At 35.4% G+C, this 20,691-nt stretch overlaps 1 protein-coding gene across 1 annotated transcript; it reads right to left on the bottom strand.

Moving 5' to 3' along the window:
* Positions 1 to 1,054: 1,054 nt before the first annotated feature.
* On the bottom strand, positions 1,055 to 16,543 carry LOC144436853 (somatostatin receptor type 2-like). Its single transcript, XM_078125713.1, has 3 exons — positions 15,668 to 16,543; positions 1,518 to 1,649; positions 1,055 to 1,066 (listed from the first exon to the last, which is right to left on the bottom strand). Exons 1-3 carry the CDS (start codon positions 16,541 to 16,543, stop codon positions 1,055 to 1,057), a joined length of 1,020 nt encoding a protein of 339 aa, XP_077981839.1.
* Between the last annotated feature and the right edge of the window lie 4,148 nt (positions 16,544 to 20,691).

Genomic DNA, 20,691 nt, shown 5'->3' with positions numbered 1-20,691 from the left:
CATAATTATGTTAAGGTATTAGTTTCAGTGAAATTAATGTATAATCAATCAATGTAATTGACAACTTTATTACAAGTGAATTGCAGCGATGTCAAAGTAAACAGTTATTGACCATTGCCGCTGTACATGCATCGGAAATGCTGTGACAGCTAGTGCTACATTTAATGCAATGCACCTTATTTTAGGACCGCTCCAGTAAGATATCAATATTTTGAAGTATTTCATCGCTGATACTTTGATTGAAATGACAGTAATGTTAACTGACGAAAGAAACACATATACCCTCCACATACACACTGTCACATACATGCCCACCCATCTACATTGTGATCAACCACTTTTAAATTTTGTCGTATCAGAATCAGTTTATTTTTTCTATTGATAGAGTTATTATGTATCTGTTGAAACAGGTGTTCAATGGAGACACCCCCCCCCCCATCAAATAATTTAAAAAGAAATTGGTGAAGACTACAAAGGAAACTGCTGAATTTCGATAATTTAACATGAAGATCAGAGTCAAGGCCAAAGGTCAATGTCTCAAAAAGAATGATTAAATCTGGCAATATGTGGGTAGATACTTGAATGTAGTCTCCATGTATTAACGTTTTTGAGTTACAATGTATGTGGTAAATCATGATTGTTCACTACAAATGTATGGCTGCCATTGAGTAAAAACTGATATGAGCACCAAACATAATGCATGTATATGTTTATCTGGTTCTGCAGTATCTATAGACATGATCTCCAAGATATTAGCCACTAATAATTGCTACAAATTGTCTGCGATATGTGATAGATTATTTTTTTCAGTCAAGGTAAAGGTCAACAGTCACTCATACAAGAAAGTTTGCATGTGAATATATGGGCTAGACACTTGAAAAGAGTCTATGTATTGAAATCTTAGAGTTATGCAGTAATATAGTGATTTCATTACTACAAATATGGCTGCCATTCAGTAAAAATGAGATGTGCACCAAATATAATGCATGTATCTACTTCTTTGTCTTCATATTAATTGTACATGATTAAAAAGAAATTGGAATTGCCCTGATTTTCATAATTGACCCTGCAGGTTGGAGAATCAGGTCAAGGTCAAAGTCTCAAGCAATAGTTTATATACAAGTAGACACTGGAATTTAGTCTCTCTGTATTGCAGTATTTGAGTTATGTAATAAATATTGATTTTAACTACACATATGGCCGTCATGTGGTCAAATGTTTATACTATATAAAACGACAAATTGACGTGCATATGTCAAATATGATATACCACCTTTGTGTTCCCACTCTTATTAGTCGAATATCTAATAATGAAAATGGATGTTATCGATTTGAAATGAGAAGAATCTTTACATGTCGTAAATGTAGCGAATGAATGAATGAATGAATTAATTAATTAATTAATTAATGAAACTATTCTAGACGATATCGGATATTGTTACATTACATGATAATGTCTGGGCTATGTCAAATAGATAAGAAATATAACATATTACGATAAATAAAGGTCGACCTACAAGGCAGAAAGCAATAACGGTTGTTAAAGCTGTTTGCATGATACCAACAACAGCCCCTGCTGAGGCAGGCATTTTTCCGTACACCAGTTTGACCGCATCTGGGTCGATCAGATACTTCTCTTGAACACCTCTCTGTGAAATACACACATACGAAATATAAGGTTTGTGCAAACCAGAAAAATCAGTTCGGAACATCACATGTGAATTATTAAAATTCGTTCATCGCATCGAGTTACTCCTTTTGCTAATGAAATAAATATTTGCAAAGTTTCATTCTTCTTGTAAGAGTATGAAAATGTTCGTTTTAAAAAATATCTAAAGACATGTACCAAATTAATAAGGCCGGGTGAAAAATAAAGTAAAAAATAACATAGCAATCATGCAAAAATCTGACGATGAAAAGTATTTCTATATACGGAAAAGTTACCCAGCAAGGGAAATGCCTTGTTAAACAATGCTTACTTGGAAAGCTGCAATGTGGTATACCAACATTAACGTCATCGTCAAAACAACAACCCGCGTTGTTCTCACAAAAATCTTCTCCTTGCATTCTTTCGTCACAAATCATTCGATCAGGAAGGTTATCTACCATGTCACACGTCTGGGCTACATGTCAAATAGATAACGATATAGCATATTACGACTTTTCCTGGAAGTTAAAGGAGTTTAGTGCTGCAGCAGGGCCAGCATTTCTGACGTCAACCGCAACCGGAAAATAACTAGCATATATATCAAACTCTTCGTTAGAGTCTCAGAAATATTGAAATCCATGATGACAGAGCCAAAAATTATTACAAATTAATTTAGAACACAATATGTAAAATAGTGTACGAAGACTCAGACCATCATTCGTTGAGATAAAATAACTGTACTGTGCTTTGTGTTTGTGGATCATATCATGGTTTTAATGTGTTTAGGTTGAACATGTATATGTTTTTTTGTGTGTGTGATCTGTATTAGTCGACACAAATGAACCACACTCCAAAAATGAACCACATATATATATATATATATTTGGTAGTACTGGAACTCTTTCTTGGTTGTAACTCGGAGTTTCACGCATTGTGCGATCATCAGACAACTCTGGTTTCTACTCTCTGGGTGTGCTGTTTATATAGAGTGTAGACAATAGAAATATCATCACTATTGTCTGTGTTGGTGGGTTGGTGTTGTGTGTGTGGAGGTGTTGGTTGTTATTGTGTGAGTTATTGGGTGCGGACAAGTAGGTGTTGGCGGGTTGTTACATGTTGGGCTTTGATGTTCCGTTAGTTAACGGGTTTAGTTAGGTGATAGATGCTCTATTGAAGTTGGACAAATAAAACTTAGTCTCGTCTTACAAGAGGGGAATGTTCTTTAGAGAGTAGTTCAGGTTTACCTTTCGTGGCTGTTCCATTCTGGGTCTGGTAGCTGGTTGAGTAGAGTGCTCGACTTGGAGACTCCAAGTTACACAAAATATTCAACATAAACAATGTCAAAGTCAGTTATAGCTGCATGCCAAACATGGCTACCATAATCAAAGCGCACAACGCCACCATCTCCAACAGCGAAACTAAACCCACTCAAAAACCTTTTAATTGCAGACAGAAAGACACCTGCCCTTTGAACGGCGAATGCCAAACGGAAAACATCGTATACCAAGCCACCGTCCACGAAAAAAAACAAACAAAAGTATATATCGGTTTAACAGAGAACAACTTCAAACAGAGATACGCCAACCACAAACAGTCATTCAAACATGAAAAACACGAAAACAGCACAGAACTATCAAAACACATTTGGAAACTGAAAAGAAACAACGAGCCTTTTTCCGTATCCTGGTCCATCAGCAAGACAGCCCAAGCATACACCAATAAAACAAAACGATGCAACCTGTGTTTAACCGAAAAACTAACCATTATTAAAGCAGACAAAAACTCCACACTAAACAAAAGAACTGAGTTGATATCCAAATGCCGACACGAGAATAAGTTTTATTTGTCCAACTTCAATAGAGCATCTATCACCTAAACTAAACCCGTTAACTAACGGAACATCAAAGCCCAACATGTAACAACCCGCCAACACCTACTTGTCCACACCCAATAACTCACACAATAACAACCAACACCTCCATATATATATATATATATATATATATATATATATATATATATATATATATATATATATATAAATATATATATATATATATATATATATATATATATATATATATATATATATATATATATATATATATATTGTGCCCAAGGTAGGCGTAACCACTGTGTGACTGGCATATGCAAATGAGCGCTCTGCAATTATACGTTATTAAATAAATCTCATACATTGAACTTTCAGCGAAATAAAAACCATACCGGTCAACGGTAAGAAAAGAATGAAGATGCCGAGATAGTGATATGGGAAAGAATAGACTGGAAGAAGGACACAAAATTTATTTATTAATCTTTCGCTACACTGTATCAAATATATAACCTTGTGTTGACGTCACACACTAGCAGCCCAGTGACCAATCTGATTGAAATCTGATCTGGTGAATACGGCTCCATTTCTTTATTTACCTCAATGTCCTTCCTTTATTGTCGTGTTTTCGTTTTGTTTGTTCCAGGGACATTGCCCTCCCCTCCCACCTGGTAAAAATGTCGGATATATAATGAATAAAAAGTTGATAATATCTGTATAAATGACAACGACAAACTATCTGCTCTTTGCAAAGTTCATCCAGGTTTGACCTTAGGTTGGAGACCATAAACGTTAAAAAGGGGTACCTAACAATATTATAGAATACTATATCGTCACCCATGTTTATAAGATGCCATAGAAAATGACTGAATCTGAAGTAATTTGTTCTGTATAGCCCATATGGGTGTTGTATTAATTAATGTATATTTAAAACTTAACATATACGTACCGGTGATGAACACGATTGAACATACACTCAATACCAATGTAGTCAGGGCAGTTGCAGTCACGTGCTTCGTCATTTCTAAAAAACGACAGCAGGCTTTACTGTAGCTATAGATACACTGTCAATATATGGCATAAATACCAGAGTTAGTTAAAAACAAGCCTTCATAGGAGATATAACCCCCCCCCCCCCCTCTCAAATGTGACTGAACGGAGACGTGGTGTAAAAGAAACTGGGGGCAACAAATGAAGTAAGTGTCTGCAAAAATGCATTAATTCCTGAATTTCAGTAAGTGAACCTGAAGATCAAGGTCTAGGTCAAAAGTCAGTGTTTAAAAACAAAGTTTAAACCTGACAGTATAGGGGTAGACCCTTTAATATATAGTCTCCATGTATTAACGATTTTGAATGTTCACTACAAATATGGCTGCCATTGAGTAAAAAGTGATATGAGTATCAAAGTATTACATGTGTATGATTATTTGGTTCTGCGTTATATATAAATGTAATATAAAAGACATTAGCCACCCATAATTGCTACAAAGCGTCTGCAATATGTGAGTACATAATAGTTTTCGTGATCTATGAATAGAGTATATGATTGAAGTTGTATTACTTGTAAACATGATTTAAAAGAGATTGGCGATATGTAAAAACTACAATGTGTCTTGATTTTGATAATAAGCCTTAAAGGTCAAAGTCAAAGGTCAGAGTCTCTAAAGATCGCTCGCGTACAATATTATGGGGTTAGAGACTTAATCGAGTCTCTATGTATTACAGTTTTTGAGTTATGCAGTAAATAATAAGTTTTAACTACAAACATGACCGCCATTCAGTCAAATTTGCATATATCAAAAATGTGCATATGTCCCACATAATAGTTCACCCTTGTGTCAGGTTTGAAAGAAATCAGATATTGCATTTCTGAGAAATTATCTGACGTATTACGAACGCACGCATGGACGGGCTTACAGAGCCCATTGTAATAGCACCTCCTGGGGGGTTGGGTGTGGGAGGGGGGCTAACTAATAACTATTACCTATGTCATTTTATTTGAACATGTTATTTTCTAATTTCGAAACATCTAGAAGTACAGTATTAGTTGCATAGTGATTCTGTCAAATGCAGATACATCATTAGTGAATCAATTATAAACAATTCAAGGGACATCGTTTACATTGTGTGCGTTTAACAAACGGAAATATTTTACAGATTATTAAATACTGTAGTGTTGTAAAATTATATCTATACTTCCTATTTACTAGGAGCTATGCATACAGTGGTTCATCTAAGATTGCATTCTCGGACTGACGCTCCTGTCTATCGATTAATTGACACACACACACACACATACACACATACGCGCGCGCGTGCGTGCGTGCGTGCGAGCGTGCGTACGTATGTACGTACGTACGTACGTACGTACGTACATACATACATACATACATACATACATACATACATAAAGGCTTTTTTGACGATAGATGAACATTAGAATAACTTTGCTAAACTGAAAAACTGGTTTGAAAATGTTTTCATCTACATATCTACACCACTCTATCTAACCACTGAGTTGCTCTTCAATTTAACATGAACTGGTGTAATATGATTCTCATTTTAAAGGTCCAGTCACCATCGTTTCCTGTGATGTATGAACAAAAGCTTTAAATAATAAATTAAATGATAAAGCTTCAAATCGATACATTTAGTGAGGATGTAATGTAACAATATTTAAAGAATATTTTCAATTAGAATGGAATTTTAGACTACTTGCATGTTACATTTACACTTAAATTCTGGCAACGACATCGTAATGCCCCCTACTTGAATCATAACTATAAATAGCGCCACAATGGTATCGACCACCTAACGGAAAGAAACCAGATCAAATCTGTATGTTGTTAATTTGATGGAATAAGCAACTCAAGCCACCAAGTTAACCAAATTTTGTACCCAAATAACACATAAAATGTGTTACCATATGCACTTCCCTCAGGAAATTGTAGCCAATATTGAAATGTCATCATCCGATAACGTTCACTGACTACTCCGCTGTGTACGTGTGCGCCGACAAGGTCGTGTCTGTTAAGTGGCTGGTCTCATAATTCAGGTTATAAATGTCAAAAATGGTAACTTAGCTTTAAAACATTGTCAACAACTGCACGACTTTATATTTACCTAATAGGCGGGGTAAATACCTAAAGAGTCGTAAACAAAACGTCAAGAATATATACATCCATAGGAAATGTGTTCACTTGAAATGGTGATTGTACAAGTCATACAGCTATTTCAAAGTTTGAGGTCTTACTTCTATTTGTTTTTAAATTTTGCCTTTTCGATAAATAGTATTACATTGTATTGTATTGCATTGTATCGTATCGTATCGTATTGTATTGTATTGTATTGTATTGCATTGTATTGTATAGCTTTGATTTTACTAATATATATATAATAAAAATACACTTACAGACACTAAAGTTACAATAATGAAGGACATGACAAATAGCTCGAACAGAGTTAATATGACGTCTAGAAATTGATCATCAACATAGACTTTGACGTGCATTTAAATATCTTTGTATCGCTTAGGTGATTGGTGGTCACCTTAACTTAACAACGCAACTATCTTAATGATTTCATGTACATACTTGTCTTCCTGAGAACAAACACAACAACTTGTTGCTTTGATAAAAGTTTAGTGCCCCTTGTCTGTCTTCGGAGTAAAGGCAAATAAAACCACAATTTGTTATACTTGTACATAAAGACTTGTTAAACAAAGAACAACTGCTTATAATGTCGTGATTCAATTATTCAGTTATTATTTGCATCGCTGGTTTAAAAACTGTAATAATATGTTAGACTCTTGAACTGTATGAGAAATGTATTAATAAATACATTAGGGAATGAATTTAAGGGGGGGGGGGGGGAAGTGTCAAATTCAAAAAAGTCGATTAATTTTTCTTATACTTTGCATACCTAAGCAATGATATCTGAATATGTAAAAAATGCAAAGAAAATACTATGTCACCACCTTTGTTTTCTAGATAATGACCATCTCTTGTATCTACACATATTGGTTTGGGTCAAAATAGTAGATTTACAACAATTAACTACATCATAATTTTTGATAGTTAAAGATTATCCCTGGAGCACTTAATGAACTTACATATTTTAGTACAATGTGTCCAATGTGGTTGCAATTTCTTTTCATTGTATCATAAAATACTATGTTATTTTATACCCAGCTGCTTTACGATTTTTAAAGAAAAATGTAAGAAACCTACAAAAAAAGATAAAAGTCCAAGATAGATTATTGTTATATGTTGTATGTGTACAATGTATTATTCCACTTATTTATTAATGATAAAATAATAGTGGGTCACCACGTCCATTTAAATTCTAGAATTGAAATAGTAACCCCACACCCCATCTAAATTTAGACATTTATGACAGAAAGTTTTTACGAAATATTGTTGAATTTTGACAAAAATTAAAATGAGCTTGTATAACTATGCACATATGTATAATGCACCAATGACTCTTCATAATTATACAACAAAAATCATTGTGTATATGCTAAATTTAAAATGCCAGTAAAAAAATGTGACCCCCACCCCATCAAAATTTCGAAATTTTGAACAAAAATCACTTGACATTGTATAATATTGGAACACACAAGCACCAAAGTATATTTCTGTCAGTTCATATGTAAGATAAATCAACTGAACCATTCATGTGTAGAGTTTATGTATTTCTCCTAAAGCCAAAGTGGTCACAATATTGATAATTATACCCCCCCCCTCCAAATTTCAACATTTTTGGATAAAATTCACATGAAATTTCATAATATTGGAACACATGGGTGCCAAGGGATAATGTTATCAGTACATAATTATGTATGATAAATCAACACATTGGGGGTGAGGTCAATAGTTCAGTGTAGGACAAAAAGCTAAAAACATTTAGTTCTCCCCCCCCCCCAAAAAAAATTAAATTGGCCAAATTTTAAGATGTCCATCCAATTTCAAATAAGTTTGTAGTATTATGAATACAAAGTCAGTATGTGGTGAGGAAAAATGGTTCTTTTGTTGTCCCTTTATGTTAGTGCTGTGCTATAGTGAAAAATCTTCCATTTCTCAATTTGGGGGATAATTAAAAAAAAAGAAATGTTTTGCATGTTTAGGGGAACAAATAGACCAATTAAAAAGTAAAATCGTTTCTGTAGGATGAGAACTAGACAACCAAAAAACCACCCCAAAAGTAAAAGAATTTAATTGTTCATCTTACCCTGATTTGAAATATATATTGATCTCACACCTTGTATCTCATTCTCACATTGTTGATACAGTTACATGTTGATTTCATGTAAGGAAATTACTAAGTGTTGTATTGTGGAATGTGGTCACTATGAAATAGGAAATAACTCATATCAGTACCTGTTGATCCACTGAACACGGCATGCAGTATACGTACCTAGCCACGTGACATGATAAAGTGCACACTGTCATCATTTCGAGCAGTGCACACACTGTGAGGCCCAAAAGCTATGCTACAAGATGTATTTATTGATTTTGGGTACAATATTTAGAGCACCTCATTGAAATCGTATTAATGTTACCATGGATACTTCTTTCATGGGGAGACAACTTGTATAATTTGTTGCAATTTGAATTGTAGGCTTTACGATACGTAAACACTCAATAGAGTCAGTGTGACTAGTGACTAATACTAAAATACTAGTAGAGTACGTTGGCGAGACATATGAAAAATAATCTATTTTTGGTTGAATACATCTACTAAAAAACAAACTATAAATTCATGAATTTTAAATTGGCAGGACGTTACTATACTGATACATGGATGTGACCGGGGTTCGATTGGGAATGAATACATCTGTCGCAAACTCCTAGACCCATAGTCCTGCTTGCAGATGGTGCACCATTTCGCTCGCATATGGCAATAATGTGTATCATGCAAACCAGTTAAAGGCAAAAGTGGTCCATATTGAACTAATAGAACATTTGAAAAGGTCTTCCATGACATACCGAGCACTAAAGGAAAAAAATAGCGGAGTATGGTTATATTACCAATACAAAGATGTTTCTATCGGTACATTCGGATGAGTGGTGAGAACTTGATTATAAGGTGCACTAGGTGGTATGTCGTACGGTCTTGGCTCAGTGAAGAAGACGTAGTTTTGTCGCTGTCTATTGTCTACGACCAGTCGTACGGTCGTAGCCCAGTGAAGAAGAAGTATGTTTTTTCACTGTCTATTGTCCACGACCAGTCGCGTGGTAATGGCCCAGTGAAGAAGTATTTTTTCACTTTTGAGTCTCCACAACTAACTGGTCACACGGTCGTCGTTCCATTTCTAAATACGAGAAGTAGCTTATTCACTTTTTTTCTACAAGATCGGCCGTACGGTTTCTAATAATTATCATTGCTTTTTTTCTTGTAATGACAAACATGGTTTTAGCATCGATGAGACATCAATGGTTTGAGAAAACGCGCACAATCAAATGATTGACCTAGGGAGCCGTCATTATTTACGGTTGGGGAGCGTCGGAGGAATTGGTTGATAAGAAGTGAAAATTCAACTCCCCCCCCCTCCCTCCTGCAGGGAAAAAAATCTATGACTTTAGAAATTGGGATGACCCCCCTCCCCCCCCCCCACGTTTCGATTATATACATGAAGTGGTGGGTATTAAAGAGAGGAAATTATATTATTTATATTGCTACAATTGTATTATTAATGAATACTTATTAAGAGCATTCCGCCATGAACCAGCTCTTCTACCCCCCCCCCCCCCCCCCCCCCGTTACAACAACTGATTGACTGGGACAGTCACTTTCCTCACTCTCACTGTCAAGGTCTCTCATTACAACATCATCTTCATCATTGTCATCTGGCCAACTTTCAACACAATATTTTGTTTGTGAAAGCTTTGCATTGTCAACAACTGTGTGTGTGTGTGTGTGTGCGCGCGCAAACCGCGCGCGCACGTGAACAACATAAATTTTAAAGTCAAAATCCACTGTACCAATCAAAATGATAACTTGATGTGGATATTACCAATACGTGATTTTTTAGATGTAATTGTTTTTAAGTGTTTGGCTGATGCTATTGACTGCATGCAGGGTTGAAGGTTTCTTTCGAAGTTTTCAGGGGTAATGAAAGTTTTATGATCTGTACAAGTACCAGTTGTTTTACAGTATACAGTAAATGTAATACATTGTATGTACATAATTTCTGACACCACTTAATTCAAATCCTATTGGAAAAACAGTTTTTGCAGAAGGAATTTCTTACATTTACACATAATTATATCAGTATTTTACACAAATATATGACAAAGTTTATATTTTATTGTTTTTTTTTAATTAAAAGAAAAACAATAGTGTGCTGATGAAATTCTAGCGTCAGACACTAGGCATAGTGTCATCTTTCTGATATGGCCGACTCCAACGTTTCTGTTTCGCATGTCAATGTTTTTGCTTGACCGGCAATATAGGGAGTGTGGTTGTTGATACATTTCATCAAGTCGAAAATTTATTATAAGACAGACTTCCTCTTTTAAGTCATGGTAGTAAAGCTAATTATCTTCGCATGGACTTCTGAAACTCATACGAAATTACCTTCCGTTCACCCTAAATCCCCAACTCGATCATGAGTACGTAAAGCGATCGAAAAACATAACACTTCACTTCACTTCCAAAACACGGGGCTGTTTGGCGTCCGAATGTTGACAAGAACGCCCGTTCCAGTCTGCGCCGAAATTTGCGTCGTTGACGTAATTCGAATTTGACACCTCCGGACTACCTTCAAGGCGTGATGTCGCAGTGTTTTACCGTTGTGGCCATGGGCTAGTTGACAAGATTTAAGATTTCGACCATTGTAAACTAATTCGCAGTGAAACTCTTACCTTATTATCAGATTTTCACCTTAGTCGACGTGGCACCAATGGCAGGGAAGGATAGTGCGGTACTTTTAGTACGTGTTTTCGTCTGTAAGGCAAAGTAAGGACGAACGAGATTTTACGTACGTTGCAGAGCAAAGGTAAGCAGTGTATCATGTGACTTTGGCATAGATCAGTTACCAGCACACACACAATCACGACTACCACTTGTTAAACAAAGGAGTCATAAATTCCACTCGTGACCAAGTGGAGGAACTAACCTGTATTTATGGCTTTTTCTTTGCCTCCGACCTACATGTACCTCTCTCATTGGACGGATATATAACATTGTTGTATGTACGATACATTTTAATGTTTGACTATATTCCTGAAGATATCAATTCGATTTCACCAATATTTATTACGTATCTGGTTTTATAGCATAGCTTTTTGGCCACTGTTAAGTACGGGCTCTCTCAAGTGTGTATATCAATAATGAATTAACGTTTGTCACATTATTTCTATTTCGATGTATCAGGTGTATAATTCGATACACTAATTGTAATAGTTAAAATCCGTTCGATCGATGGGATTATTTTACAATGGTGGCAGTGGTGGGATAGGGTAGCAAGCAATATGCGTTTGAACTGATACAAGCGATGGTATTAGACCGAATAACACAATAATGCAAAGTTAGATAAAGACTTTTAAAAAGTGTGACCCTCCCCTAAATTACGTTTTCTAAATATGGGCCTCCCTGGGGACCCGTTTGTAACAAGTAACCCCTCCCCATTGTAATTACTGTAGACTCCCTTAGATTTCGCCATTAGTGCATTCACTTCGAGCCCTGCAATGGCATTCATACAAGGAACTCAAAATAAACTAATTTCTACGTATTAAGTTATCCATCAGTGTTATTTAATTTATTTCTGAAAAACATTGATGTAACCCCAAAATTACACGAAATATCGGCCAAAATACACCTTTCTGTGACCATTTACTTCATTTATCTACAAGAATATAATAATTCCCTAGTTTAGTCATAGATATACACCATATACAAAACTGTTACCAAGGCAACTGCGCGCTGTCATTATCCCCAATTATACCAAATAGTTAATATATTAATCTGAACGTGTTACTGATAGCAGATAATTGTTGTTGTTTTTTATATAGGGTTTTCGGGACAAGAAACTCACTGGTTACACTGATCGTTGCGATCAAAGGTCAGAGTCATTGTCAAAATTCATGGTCATCTTAATTTTGTGTAATTATTATAACACCGTTGGTATCTTTTCTATAGCTAACATCTAGCAAAACACTTACAGATCACACAGAAGTAAAAGTTCATATAGGTTTTCCTACATTTCATACATATTGATCCGAATTTGATATTGACGTTCATTTGATTGGCCAATTAGGAAGAGATATGATTGGTTAGTAAAGATTCTTTCAACTTGAGATTAACTATTTTGACGTAACTTGATTGGTTATGTAAATTGCAGTCAGGATCCTAATATTCGACTCGCGCTCAAGAGCTCAGTGTATATTTCATTCCCGATACTTACTTCCTTTTTGTAACCAGGACTAAAGTAGAGATACAGAATTGTGCAAAAACGAAAATGGTGTACATCTCTAGGTCTCATCATATCATATCACATATCATCGCTCGACCTCTTGCACTCCACGTCAATTGTTCACTGAGCCTAGGAATATTCACAGATTCAAAATACTGCCAATATATATATATATATATATATATATATATATATATATATATATATATATATATATATATATATATATATATATATATATATATATATATATATATATATATATATATATATATATATATATATATATATATATATATATATATATAAAGGTACAGCTGACAACGTTAGCAACTATAGGTCCATTTCAATTCTCCTTACATTAAATAAAATTATAGAGTTATTTGTAAATAAACAGTGTATCTGTTATCTTGAAACTAAACATATTCTTTTAGATACATAATTTGTATTCCGTAAAAAATATAACACAAAATTGGCCCTTGCAGACTTGGTCTCCGATCGATATTAGTGAACAAATAGACAATGGATTCATCACTGTTGGCATTTTCATTGACCTTAAAATAGAATTTGATACCATAAACCACGACATCTTAATTCATAAATTAGATCCTTATGGCAGAAGAGGCACTCTACTACACTGGTTAAAAACCGACAGCAATACGTTACCATTGACAATATAACCCCCCCCCCCCCATATATAGGAAACGAGATTAATCTTACCCACATAATGTGTCGAGCGAACAAACTAACGGTCAGTGTTGAAAAAAAAACCTAACTACATTAATTGTCATTAAAACACCCCGGACAGCTGTGGACGTAGAGGGCTGTTTGGGAATCTATGCAAGTGAGTTGAACAACGTCTCCTTGACAACGTACCTTGGCGTTTCTCTTGACATCAATTTTAACTTCAAAGTCCCACATCCAAAAAGTTGTCAAATCTATTGTCCCAAAGATCAGAATTACCTCACTACTCTGACACTTTATTCCGAAATCTATTCTTCTGCTATTGTACAACACGCTAATTCTTCCACATATAAGCTACTGTGTCGAAATCTGGGGCAATACTTACACTCCTTTCTTGGAATAAATATATTTACAACAAAAGAAATTTACACGTCGTATCACTTTCTCTGACTTTCGTGTCCATTTCGTACTGACCCATTATTCAAACAGCTACATATTTTACCAATTCATAAACTCTGTGTATTTCACACCTGCCCCGTTACTTTTGATTTGTTACACAATCACTTTGCCTATGATGTAAACCGCTATTTGGATACAATTTCACATTCCTATCCTACTCGTTTCGCTACACATCGCAATTTCTACATACCCAAAGTTATACAAAGGTAAGCACAGTGTAAGATATGCAGTCACTCATCACTGGACTCTATTACCAAGTCTCATCACTGATAGGAGCAGATTCAAATTAACTTTAAAAGCTCACCTGAGGAATTCACAGAAAACAAATGACATGTATTTATTTCATTATCGTATTAATAGTATATATTTTATTTATATTATTATGAGACATGTAAATATTTTGTAAAATTATTGTATCATATTTGCAGATAATACCCCCCTTTCTTTCTTTTCTTACTGTTTGTTGCCCAATTACACACTAGTAATTGTTTCGCTGTGTATTTATTGTCAGGGTCACAGACTAGACTAGTTCAGATAGAACTATTTCTGTGGCCCCACCAGATATAATATCCCGTCAACCTCCTTTTTCAAAATGTACATATTTTTTTCCTTTTACTTCTGTTTTGTATTTGGTTGATAAACAATTATATATATATATATATGTGTGTGTGTGTGTGTGTGTGTGTGTGTGTGTGTGTGTGTGTGTGTATATATATATATATATATATATATATATATATATATATATATATATATATATATATGTGTGTCTTAGCAGATTGATACTCACCGAGTTATATATATATATAATATCATGAACCATACAGTTCTGACCCAGATTCATGATATTATTTATATATAGAACCTCAGTGTAATATATATATATATATATATATATATATATATATATATATATATATATATATATATATATATAATAATATATAATAATATATATATAAACTCAGTATATGTATATATGTCTATGTTTCATGCGGTTGCGATCATCAGTTCTATCAAGTTCTAGTTCTATTGGAATTTGATATAACTATAACGTTAGTCGTCTGATGATCGCAACAGCGTGAAACACTGTGTTGTGGCTCCTGTGTATCTTACTTGATACTGATATATATTGATATATATATATATATATATATATATATATATATATATATATATATATATATATATACACACACACACACACACACACACACACACACACATATATATATATATATATATATATATATATATATATATATATATATATATATGTATATATTTACATATGTAACCTCATCACACCAAACAACTCATAAAGGGTTGCCAATATAATAATACAATCAGACATATGTGGATAGAAAGGTTAGTTTGTTGCTAGATTCCGATTGCTTGTTTGTTTGTTTATTACTTGTTATCGTCTATATGATCTCAGCGAGCTAGTAACTGGACTCATCGTTACGTCATTTCGTAATCGTATTATGCCTTTCTCGCAGCATACAATTCTTAGTAGGTGTTCCCGAAATTGTTTGCCCGCAACAGAGTAAATAAAGGGGTTGATGGCGCTGTTGGTATAACTCAACCAAATGCTGACGTAATACATTATTACGACGGAAGAACTCACGCCGTTTGACATGTCAGAAAAGGTCGTGTAAAGTTGCATTGCATAGAAAGGAAACCAGCACACGGCAAAGGCTATGATAGCAGCAACTACCAAAACAGCTACTCTTTTGGAATTAGAGTCGTTTTTTGGACTTGTATGCATTATCGCTTGCCCGGGACTACCAACTCTTGATGTTGTAACATGACAAGCAATACTAACATAGCAAACGGCTATAATCACTAAAGGTACCACATATCCGTTTACAAAAGATATCAGAATAAATGCCTTCTCTATGTTTCTTGGAAAATTAACAATGCATAGTACAGACATTTCTGTCTCTTCCCCTGCGTACAACCAAAGTGGCAGACACAGAGTGGACGAGAAAGCCCACATCAAAATGCACACAATGCGGGTTGTACGAACTGTGCGCCACACACGTGATTGTAATGGATGTACTAGGGCTAGGTATCGGTCGATGCTCATAGCTGTGAGCAGGAAAACTCCGGTAAACATATTCATTCCGTCTAACGACATCACTATCTTACACATGACTTGACCAAATACCCAATGTTTTGATACATACTGATATAAGAGGAATGGTACAGATAACAAAAACAGAAAGTCTGCTATGGCCAAGTTCAAAATATAGATATTTGGAATTACTCTTATGTCAGTAGCGTTGAGAAGAACGATAATGACAAGTAGATTTCCGATAGTTCCCACAATGCAAGTCAGGCTGTGGAATAATGAAACGATAATGACTGGAATCAAGGCGCTACCTGGACCTGGAGAAAGTAGCAGGTGATCGGTAAAGTTTGCTGTATGATTTCCCAGGGCGTGAGACAGGTTTGTGGTATCAACAGCGCCATCAGTCGACCAACTGACAGTTGTTGCCATTCTTTGCCAATAGCCAGTGTAATGTATTAATATGAAGTTTTCAAGTTGAAGATAACTGTCCGTGTTTAGGGGATATAGCGGTGAGGGTGGAGGTTCTTGAACGATCCAATCCACTGCATTTGACGTACATCCAAGATGTTTTCTGCAGGAAAATTAGAAAACAAGTAATGAACTAGTACTGACAATTTACATTTTGCCATTTTCTTTACATTTTACAATGTAGCACCTTAAAACTAATTTCGTGTCCCCTCGAAATAAAAGATATAATTGCGCACAGAAGCATTACTGACAATGAGAGCTGAATCTAGTTTATATACAGTGTTATTAAATTGTTTTCCACTCTATAGTATATTATCTCTAGAATTTTCGTTAACTACTTAAAAGCGCTAGTCTACCATACAGTTCGTGCTATACGTCATTGTTTATGACGGGGGGTTGGGGGAATTGCTTCCAGAAAATTTGAGTAACTCAGAAAGTAGCCAGGGAAAGAAAAAACTGAGTTTGTTATGACCACAACAATCAATCAGTCATTTGATTAATATCGCACACAAAAATCAAGTTTGATTTCACCACAAAAGCTAATCATTCAATTTATCAATCATTCAACCAAATAAATAAATAGATAGATAGATAAATAAATAGATCGACCGATCAATCAATTACACGCTTGCTTTCCCCTGAGGGGTAAATTGAAAACATCCAGCGACGGGTGCTCGTTTTGTGAAGCGAGATCAAGTGTATTCAATATATAGAGACTTTGAAATGGGAACAGTTATGTGTCTAAATGCAAGGTTGATACTGCGATTCCAAAATTGTAAATGAGGAGATAGTAATCACTGCGGACACTGTCATGATCTTGTAGCACCATATATAGGAGAGACCGTTACGTTTAAACCTTAAAAACTAAACGTATCAACACAGTGTCTCTCCTAAAACTACTAGGGACTGGAACTCACTAAATCATGCTCTGAAAGCCAGTCGTCAAGACACTGGCGCTATCAAGACTGAACCCCGGTTTTGTGTGTATTACCCCCCCCCCCTCCTCCCCCAAACTGTGATATTCTTAAGGATATAAGATGGTGTTATATAGAGAAATAGATACACTAAGGAGACGTCACATAACAGTGACCATCTGTAACTCCATATAAGGGAAAATCTTGGAAGACTCGTACCCATCATTTCCTCGATAACACATTTCTTTTTAAATTTCCACTACGTTGAAATAGTTATAGTCCAGTTGCAGGAGGTGGTTTTTGGGTGGTTAGCCTTGCAATGCGAGTTAAATAATGCTTTTTTTTTTGCAGATTCCGCCTCAGGAAGGTGTCCTGATAACATATCTGACGGGTACCACTAGCGCACCCTTGGGTATTTCGTTATATCGCGAGAAAACCGGGTAAACATGGGTTTTCGGTAGGCTTAATGCCTATAACACAATGTAAAAGTTGTCATATTTAAATCTTATATACTGTATTTAATGAACTAACAGCCAATCGCAAAACTATTTCAAAAGTGTTGCATGTAAAAAATATCATAAGTTGGTCAAAGGTCGTCATTTTGAGCAAATGGACTATCATGAATGATGGAACCACACAATTAAAAAACACTGAGCATTGTGAAAGAAACGTATTACAAAGTATGTTACATTACTCCTTTGCTTTAAACATATACGCCGAAAGTTACCAAGTGACACGTGATTTGCTCTTCTGGAACCATCGGTGTTTGTTTTCATAAGGCCCGAATGCGTAATCTTTTGAGTGGAAGCGGAAATGTTTGCGAAAATAGTTTGAAAATCGAGCGAAATTAAGGTGTTATTGCCTTTTAAAACTTACTTGTTAGGAAAGGTCAAATTTATGGTTATATAATGAGCATATTTGAGTGAAAAAATGCAGAAATATGGGACGATAGGTCAAGTTGTGTTCGTTAGTGGTCTGAGGTTCTATGAGCTGTAGTAAATCATGCGCTGGGATTTTCCGTCTTACCCGCGATTTTGTTGATAAGGGAATAGTCGTTATTTGTGTGTTTGAAACCCGAGAGTAGAAACAACGTGTTTATATTTATTCCGTATGCTATTACAATATCCCAGGAAAAATTATAATAAACAACTTATCCGTTTATTGTACGGTTATCATACACAGACACATACTTGTGTGTGATTTATGCGAGAATATGTTGAACCATTGAACCAACGCAAATTCATGATCACACGTGTGAAAGTTATTTCCATGACAATAGAGTAATGTTTATTCGTGACAAAAGTTCGGACAATGAGACATTTTTTACTTGTCTTTGATTTCACGAACAATTCTAGACTAAGCAACCGATTACCACAGCAAATAATCTAAATTACACTTAATTTGTATGTGTCCTGTGGGAACCTGAAAAAGTTCTTGTTGTTAAAGCCATTCATTTATTCATTATTCTTAGAAACCGACTGTCTATAGACTGTCTATAGCAGAATTCTGCAGCTCGTTTAGTTATTAGAGTGAAGTATAACCACATTACCCCTTTTCTCAAAGTGTTGCACTAGCTACCAGTACAACAGCGTGTAGATTTTAAAATTCTCTGCCTAATAACATTCAAAGTTCTTCACGGTTTTGCACCTGGCTATCTTAATCTTAAGACGTTGTCGTCTAACTTTAATTTGAAAACATCTCTGTACAACATAACCACTGAATTATCCAGTATGAGAGTGTCCTTCGATTACAACAAGTTGCATAACCAGGACTCTTACCTTTAAGTTGTTGGCTGTACCAAAATAACAGCGACTATATTCGAATAATGTTCGATCTTCTGCAATGTAACGCTTTTTTTTCGAACAAGATTATGATGACACAGTCTAGCTATAGGGTTCAAAGACAACTCTGTGTCCGAACCAATTCGTCGTTACCTCAGACCACTCAATAACGTAGTCTGAGTCGTTACGAAGGGTATGGTGGTCAAGGTTTCCAAATCAACATATTGTTATTGTTCCTTACATGCATGTAAATGCTACAGGGTATTGCAAACAGCTGGGATATTAGGGTTTCGCGCCCCAAAACGACCTATTACAATACGTAACCGAATTCTTCTATAGGAGAGTGTTAAACCTCAGACCAGGTTGAAACTAGCAAGGTGGTGGTTGTGAATGGTATAGTGATGGACAATGCGAGTGCTTAAAGGGATTCCAACGGCTGGTAGAGTAACTGGTGTTCTGAATTTCTGTACCAGACACAGATGACATACCAAAGTCATCCAATATTACACGCAGCATGGCCTTCATTTGTTCATCAAGTTAATAACTGTGGGTGGCTGTAGATGAATTTTAAATTGCATCTCATGCGTCACTTTCAATATATAATCTTTTAAAAATACTCCAGACACCAGTCCTGTAAAACAACAATAATCTCAAATAAATCATTCTCGCAAACCAGAGCTATTATTTCTTCCGCTACACTTCGAAATAATTATCACATACCAGTGGGAGTCTCGTTAAGAACGGTGCCGTAAAACATGCAGGCCGTGGTTTGCGACGATAAATGGAAACTTGTTCGAATTAGATAATGCTAACGTGGAATAGAAGTATGGATTCATCGACAAACTGACATAAATAGTTTGTAACTCAAAAATATAAAAAAAAATATATAAAAATTAACAAAACAAAAACTAGCGCTAAACTAAGACCTGAACGGCTTGCCATAAGGGGCTACGAAAATTATTTGATCATTATTTGATTCTTTTCATATTTTTTTTTTTTTTTTTGGGGGGGGGGGGTTATGATTTTTTAAAGAAAGCCAGGGGGCTGCGGGATAGAAATTGAACAAAATATTTTCTTCCCAGCCCCTCCTCCCCCTCCCCACCATAAATTCTGACCACAGCCTTTGGACAAGAAATTGCCAAGCTAGAATCCAGGCGAATGGGGATTTTCAGTGTTTGTTTCTGTGATGAGGAAATAACAATCAAAACCTGGATTCTAGACCTACGGAAGGCATTCAGTTTTAATACATTTAGCGATATTGGCAAATTCTGAAAAGGTTTTTAGAACTGACCTTCAGAGGTAGACACATTGGAGTACCATGCTAACATGAAAGATTGCGTTTGGTTCATGTCATGCCCCTTTGCTTGGAGTCTTCGAATTCCATGTAATTAATTGTCTACGCCATGCGTCACAA

Source organism: Glandiceps talaboti, chromosome 6 (assembly GCF_964340395.1).
Source record: "Glandiceps talaboti chromosome 6, keGlaTala1.1, whole genome shotgun sequence".
Classification (NCBI taxonomy): Eukaryota; Metazoa; Hemichordata; class Enteropneusta; family Spengelidae; genus Glandiceps; species Glandiceps talaboti.
Note: the sequence above shows the minus strand (reverse complement) of the source record. Positions and strands in the feature narration are given on the sequence as shown.

Coding starts and splice junctions, on each gene's coding strand:
- LOC144436853 (XM_078125713.1), bottom strand. CDS start 16,543: ATGGCAACAACTGTCAGTTGGTCGACTGATGGCGCTGTTGATACCACA. Junction 1,650..15,667: donor TTTCTGACATGTCAAACGGC/GTGAGTTCTTCC, acceptor TGTATTTCACAG/AGAGGTGTTCAAGAGAAGTA.